The sequence below is a fragment of the Pyxicephalus adspersus genome, chromosome 12 (assembly GCF_032062135.1).
Source record: "Pyxicephalus adspersus chromosome 12, UCB_Pads_2.0, whole genome shotgun sequence".
Lineage (NCBI taxonomy): Eukaryota > Metazoa > Chordata > Amphibia > Anura > Pyxicephalidae > Pyxicephalus > Pyxicephalus adspersus.
The window spans coordinates 542,433-549,895 of record NC_092869.1 but is presented as its reverse complement, the minus strand read 5'-3'; the positions used below and the strand labels follow the sequence as shown (position 1 = coordinate 549,895).

The 7,463-nt window shown below is 45.9% G+C and overlaps 1 protein-coding gene across 4 annotated transcripts in view; it reads left to right on the top strand.

Annotated features, from left to right (window-relative positions):
- Positions 1–7,249, top strand: part of ZBTB7B (zinc finger and BTB domain containing 7B) — a 22,798-nt gene extending 15,549 nt beyond the window's left edge. For all 4 annotated transcript variants that reach the window (XM_072428780.1, XM_072428777.1, XM_072428778.1 and 1 more), the window contains 2 exons: positions 677–1,734; positions 2,631–7,249. In XM_072428780.1, coding sequence (XP_072284881.1) covers positions 683–1,734; positions 2,631–3,030 — 1,452 coding nt within the window. In that variant the 5' untranslated portion in view covers positions 677–682 and the 3' untranslated portion in view covers positions 3,031–7,249. The remainder of the gene's footprint in view (positions 1–676; positions 1,735–2,630) is intronic.
- Positions 7,250–7,463: the final 214 nt, after the last annotated feature.

The window sequence follows — 7,463 nt, the reverse complement described above, 5'->3', positions numbered from 1 at the left end:
ACCTATATCTGGGAAGCGGTGATGTCACTTCCTGTATATTATATAACATATCTGGGGAGCGGTGATGTCACTTCCTGTATAATATATAACCTATAGCTGGGGAGCGGTGATGTCACTTCCTGTATAAAATATAACCTATATCTGGGGAGCGGTGATGTCACTTTATGTATAATATAAAACTTTTATCTGTAGATCAGTGATGTCACGTCCTGTATAATATATAACTTATATCTGGAGATCGGTGATGTCACTTCCCCGTATAATGTACAACTTAGATATGGAGTGTGGTGATGTCACTTCCTGTATAATATTTAACATATATCTGGGGAGCGGTGATCTCACTTCCTATATATTATATAACATATATCTGGGGAGCGGTGATGTCCCTTCCCCTGTATAACTTAGATTTGGAGTGTGGTGATGTCACTTCTCTGTGTAATTTATAACCTATATCTGGAGAATAGTGATGTCATTTCCTGCATATTTTAAAACTGTATATCTGGAGAGCGGTGATTTCACTTACCGTATAACGTATAATTTATATTTGGAGAGCAGTGATATCACTTCCCCATATAATGTATAACTTCTATCTGGAAAACGATGTCACTAAAAAAAAAAAAAATCAGTTTGGAAAGTTTTTGATTCTGCGCTAACACTTTTCTGTTGGTTTCTATAGGTGGTGATGGCGACATCGGAAGACGAATTGATTGGGATTCCGTTCCCAGAACACAGCAGTGATCTTCTGAGCTGCCTTAACGAGCAACGTCACCGTGGTGTACTATGTGACATCACCATCAAGACGCAAGGATTGGAGTACCGCACCCATCGTGCTGTACTGGCTGCCTGCAGTCAATATTTCCGCAAGTTGTTCACCGGGGCACCATCTGGAAAGTCGTCACGTGATGTTTGCCAGTTGGACTTTCTTAAACCTGATGCTCTGGGGGCTCTCCTAGACTTTGCTTACACCGCCACCCTTACCATCAGCAATGCAAACATGCGAGACGTGCTCCGCACAGCTCGCCTCCTGGAGATCCCATGTGTTGTTGAGGCCTGTGTGGAGATTCTACGATGTAACGGAGGTCAAGAGGACATGGAAGTAGATGCCGAAGATCTGGAGGGTTTCTTACGGGCACGGCAATATCTAGAGTGTTATGGTACGCAAGAGAATGGAGAAGATGTCACACCCCCTCCAGAGGCTGAAAGTTCTCTACTACCAGTCCTCCCAATGCCATTGCCACAGAAACCTGTGCAACTCATCCCACGAAAAGGCCGGAGGAAGTTCCTGCAGGTGAACCGGAGTCTGAGGCAGAACGGCAGCCCATACTTTGTAGATGACGACTCTACAGAAAGAGCAGAGAGCCCTGCCGAAGCTCCATCACCAGCAGAACTACCGCCAAGTGATGGCAGTCTCAATTATGAGCGTTTTACTCCCGACAACGGGCTGGGGGGCCAGCACATGTTTGTTCCCCCTTCTCCACCAGACGAAATCTTATCTGACGAAGAACCCACCGACATGACCTTTTTGGGGTCCTTGGACCCTGAGCACCCGGATTTGACACACTCTTCCCTGGATGGCACCGACAAGCTTGTAAGGAAAAGGCGATCGCAGATGCCGCAGGAGTGTCCTGTGTGCCACAAGATTATTCACGGAGCTGGAAAACTACCCCGCCACATGCGTACTCACACAGGAGAGAAACCTTTTGTGTGTCAGGTCTGCGGAGTAAGATTCACCAGGTGAGCCCTTTAAAAGGATTCTATAGATTTGTCTGCTTACATGTACCCAGTTTCAGGGCAAGGTCGTTTGGCAAAAAGTGTGCGACTCCTATACTTTAGCAGCATAGGTTGCAGGTTTTGCTCAGTTTTTTTTTATCCTTTGCACCTCTTCACCTGGCCCTACATATATCAATGCAAACTTCACTTCATGTACTTAGTGGATCAGCCAGGACAGTTTAGTGCTGGGGAAGGTTACAGACCCATTCCTCTGCCAGTCAAGGAGTAACACAAATTATCCTGCATATGGTTTAGCATTTGCACTCATTTGCTGAAAAGATGAAGCGATCCACTATTAGAGACCAGTGAACAGATTGTGTTCTCAAACTCTGCAGAATTATTTCCCCTTTCATACTCCACATAGCTCCCTGTCCTCAGAGTCTAATCAACTTGGCTGTACATTTCTGAAAGCACGGCTCCATCCATATTTTCATGTAATGTAAATATTCAGCAAAACCCTGACACTGTAGGTTACTTCCAGGGTCCAGTGATTTCAAAGTGTGGAAAAAGTCAAGGTTCTTTACAGCTTGAACTGCTAAGCATCTTTTACTTGTGCGACAGTAGGTGAGTCTTTCTTTCATCTCTCCCCTCATCATCCTTCCATTCGCATGGAATTGAAATCATTGGACTGGTATACCTGGTTGACCAGGGCTTTCCTTAGTGTTAGGGTAAGTGTAACGTTCAGGTCTTCATTTCCTGGCTTCAGTGTTCACCAAGATCACCATATTCACTCTCTGAGCACTGCTCTTCTGGTTTTGGAGATTTGATGCCAAGAATGTCTGAAGTGAGTTATAATGTGAATGTTTGTTTCTTGTTTTGTGTTTCCCAGCTCATGTTTGTCCTATTTTCTTTATCTCCAGGAATGACAAGCTGAAGATTCACATGCGTAAACACACGGGCGAACGCCCCTACTGTTGTGAGCACTGCAGCGCTCGCTTCTTGCACAGCTACGACCTGAAGAATCATATGCACCTTCACACCGGCGACCGCCCCTATGAGTGCACGCTCTGCCACAAGGCCTTTGCCAAGGAGGACCACCTCCAGCGCCACATGAAAGGGCAGAACTGCCTGGAGGTGCGGACCCGCCGACGCCGCAAAGATGACCCCCCAGCTCCGCGCATCATCCAGACCCCTGCCCTTGACCTTACTAACGGCAAGATGGATGACCTCCGCCTCTCCATGCTGCGCTACTGGAGCCTTCCTCAACCGCACTCAGGAGGGGGCAGCCCTGAGGGGCCTTTGGTACTAGACCCTTCGTAGCACTTTAGTGACGGTAAACGCCCCCCTTCGACCCCGGAGGAAATCAGTCAGGGGTTTTGACAAATTTTAGTTTAATGCAGCACTTGTGCTTACCCACCACAGACATCCTAGTTGTCCCCTAAAATACTTGGTGTACCTTTCTGCGGCCGCCCCATCCCCTGTCGCAATCCCTGAATTTGTGGATGGACTGACCGCTGCAAGTCCGACCAACCCTGGCTGGACTCTAAAAGGGACAGGGCGGGAAATGAGAGACTTGAAGGGGTGGGGGGAATAGAAAGAGAGAGGGGGGTCCAGTTCCGAAACCTCAGGGATCATTTAATGTGGTGTATCTTTCCAGATTGGCTTCTCTAGAACTAGAATAAGATATTGATAATCGCTATTTTTTATTGAATGAGATATATATATATATATAATATATACTGTCTGTATATAGAGAGAAATGCACAGATATATATATATTAATACCTATACATTAATATATATATATATATATATATAATAAGGAGTATATTATAAGAATTTAAATTGCATCGAGATAAGACAGAGAGCAATAATTTGTTTTGTGAGCTGTTTGGGTGATGCTGCAATGATGGAGCGTTGGTGGGGGGGGATTAGATGGAGGAATTAGAGCCCCCCGCTCGTTCCTTGCTTTATGGTGCTGTGCCTTCTCTGACTGTACGAGTGTCTTGTTAGCAACCTGCGATGTGCAAATCCTAACCTCATTATTCCATTATAACCAATATTGCTTTGCTGCAATAAGAAAATTAACATTTTGGAGGTTGTGGGGGCTGCTCTATCTTCCTCTATCCAAATGCTTCACTGACACCAATCCATGAAAGGAGTCACTTTTATTAGCCCGAATTCCTGGGCCATTAATGCATGTAGTAATGTCTTCTGCCACCCGGGGGCATGCTGGGACATGCAGGGTCCACACCAGCTAAGGGGTCACTTTGACTTGGAAATGATGGAACCGTAGCTGATTTTGTGGCGCCCGTACACCAAAGATGATTGTGTATTGAACTGAGAATTTTAGCTCTTGTGTATGGCCCTCCTCTATATGGCCCCAAAAAAAAATTCCACGAAACATTTTTGGGGATGTTGGCTGCGTTCCTGCATGGAGGAGAGGGGTCAGTATGATGTAGTCAATGGCGTTGGCTCAGACCCGCAGTTTGTGCAGGCGTTGGGTAATGGGTGATGATTGGTTGTATTTGGTGATTTCAGTTCCATGTTTTATTACCATTTTCTGAATAATTAAGCCATTGACTGCCTGAAGCTGGAGCCCCCTGGCCCCCAGTCATCCTATATATTATTATATCGTTTCCTGTGATTGGGTAGTTCCGAGCGTCAGGTGGGTAGAATGGAGGCTAGTAAGGGCAGGACCCTGTGTGGGTGGCGTTATGAGTAATAAACGTGAGCAGCACGGGCCCCTGTCTAGCGTGCCGGGGCTGATTTTCTGTTTGTACTTTAAATTATTATTGCTGAATGTTTTTGATATTTTTTTGGGATTGGGGTAACAGGGACACATTACTGCACTGTACATGCCAAGCCTGTCTGGATGAGGTGACTGGGTCACCCCTCTATCCACTGTGACTACCCCCACAGAAGTGTTTAGGGGACCCCCCACAGACCTGGTGGGTGGTACCTAAGATGTAACTAAAGCACTTTTGTACTTTTAAAGGGGACACTCCACCCCTAATTTTTGGTGATCCATTCTTGTGTGACCCCAGCGATGAGTTCTCTGCTGCAGAGAATGCAGCACAAGATGTGAGAGTGTGGGCGGAGAACAAAGCCTGAGGCCCCGCCCCCGAGGTCTCACTGCTGGAGTCCCGGAGGAGTGAATGACTATTTCTGGGTGGATGTCCCCTGACCCCATAAAGGAGGATCATGAATGTCTACTTGTTGCCAGCGGTCAGCAAGTTTTATGAGGTAAATTTTCTATCCATTCCTGTGTCAGTAATGTGTCACTCAACTCATAGAAAATAATTTATTAATTTAATTTTCATTATTTTGGACCAAGAACCCTCTGGAAAAGTCCCTTCCAGCGAATTGCTTATTTTGTACCCCCCCCCCCATTCCATCTTTGTAAAGTTTATGATAAGGACAGGAGGGGTTTCATATGATAAAGTTGTAGCACTCCAGAAATGTTCCTCACGACTTCCTCCGTCCGATATTCCTGGTGTCGCGCTCTCGGGGTTGTTATGGCTCCGTTTTCTGCTCCTGAAAGGTTTGCACTCTTTGGCGCCGTATAACGTTGTCGCGACAGGAGCCACACGCTATGAATGACTGTCCTTGGATGATTTAAAATAATTCTGGTTTGTTTTGTTCTTTCTTGGATATTATTATCACTTAGACTAGGCCCAGTTAGGAACCTATAAAACAAGCGCTGGGTACTTGGCACGGGCGGGCACCAACGAATATTAGGAGCCCCTCCTTGCTGACTTCTTCCGGCACTAATTAGGGCGTCATTTCTCCGTAGAGTTCCAAATATGCTATAACGGTCAAATTCATGACAGGTCCTCTTGTCTTCCGTTCTAATTTATTTGGGATTTTCCAGTCTGAATTCCTTTGTAAATGACGTAGAGCTGAAAGGGTGACTGGACACACTATAGGTGAGGCCGAAGTTTTTGGCCAATGGCTGCCCTGTGTTTGGAAGGCCCAATCAGTAAAAAGTTTGCAGCCGGTGTTTTTGATTGAAGAGGTGGATTGGATGTTTTGTGTTGTTGTCCCGCCTCCAGACCGACCCGTTCTCCATTATTCGTTCTCATTGGACGTTGGTCAGCACCTCCACCATATACAGCCTGTCAGCCCATCCTGAATATTGATAATTACAGCAATTCTGTACCAAATGCCTGTCTAGGTTCCATAGAGTCCTCATGGGCGTCTCTTCCTTTTTGGGCCATTTTAGAAAGGGGTGGGAGTGATGCTCTGCATTTTCTTTTTTTTTTTGAAACTCTAGCTCTTCAGCTTCACCACTTGCTATGTAGGCCCCCGGCCGGGTCCGCTGAGCTCAGCAGTAATTTTGTTTGGCATCCTGACTAGTGACCCATCCAAGAATACTCCGCGTGGGCGTGTCCTGGTGCAGTGGGTGGAGCTTAGTCTGCATCAGAAGGTGGTTCTTGTGCAGTATATAGCATACAGCTAATCATATTACACAATATAATTCTATATGATATATTCACACACCAGGCTTTTCTATTTCTGTGTTTCTTGGAATTTACTTTAACCACCCCGCCACCTGTTGGGTATAAAATGGCGCAGGATGCTGTGGAGGGGGGCCGGACCCCGTGTGTGTGGGGAGGGGGTCCATTAAGCTGCATTGTGTACATATGCGTGTTTGTTGGCGATCTCTGTATATAGAAACATTTGTCTGCTGGTTTTAGGGTCTGAATTTATAAAACTGCAAATTCCAAAGCCATAAGTGAGATGATGTGTTAAATGATGAAAGTCGCACCGCCCCTCCCCCCAACCTACTGGCCCTCCTTTACGGAAGGACAAGAGCCGTGCTCGGTAACGCTATATACGCCGCTGTACATTGGGGCCTTGAACATAAAGGGGCCTCTTTATTAGGGCCACAATTGCCAATTTAGGAAGTTTTATTTCCTATTTATTCCCCACAAAAGTGCAAAGATTAGAGACCTGGTCACTGACCAATTAGAAAACTTTTTTCTTTGCCATCCACCAAATGAGAGGCTGTTGTGTTGCTGGCCCCTATAAATAGGCTCCTATGTAAGCTATTTGCACTTGATTCGAATGCCCCGGGCCCCTTCGTGCACATGGGTCCTTGTGTAGTGTCTTTTATACAGGCGGCCAGGGGCCAGTGTTGCTGCTGCAGAACCTCAGATGTGTCATTTATGGATGATTGACAGCTCTGAGCAGACTCCAGAACTCCTCCCTTCTTCCAGTTTTGGACTGGCCGGCCCGGGGGACGCGGAGGACCCGGGTGCCAGATTTAGCCCCCCTGTTCCACGTGTTTCTGCCCTTGCACTAAACATATTGACCGGTGTGGTCCATGGCTGGGAGGGGGGGTGCTGCGGGGAGGGGTTGGTGAGAGGTGTGCCTTCCCTTATTGAAAACACTTTTACTTGAAGTTCTACACTGGTGTGACAAAGAGGGAATATTAAGATTATTTAATTTTTTTTGGCTTATTTTTCTGTTTTTGCTTTTTTAATGAAGGCTAATGGAGAAAATAATAAAAAGATAATAAAACACTTTAGGAAAATTCTGTTGTCTCTGTTATTTCAACCTGTACAGTGTATATAGACGCTGAATGATTGGATATCCGGGGACGTATTTATTCCTTCCACGCAAGTGGGTGTGAAACTTGAAGACTCCGATCCCAAATCTCATATAAACTTAAACATATTCACATTTCAAATCATTGGCATTAAAATACATGATGATCCTGGCACTTCCTGTTATAGGGTGACAACACA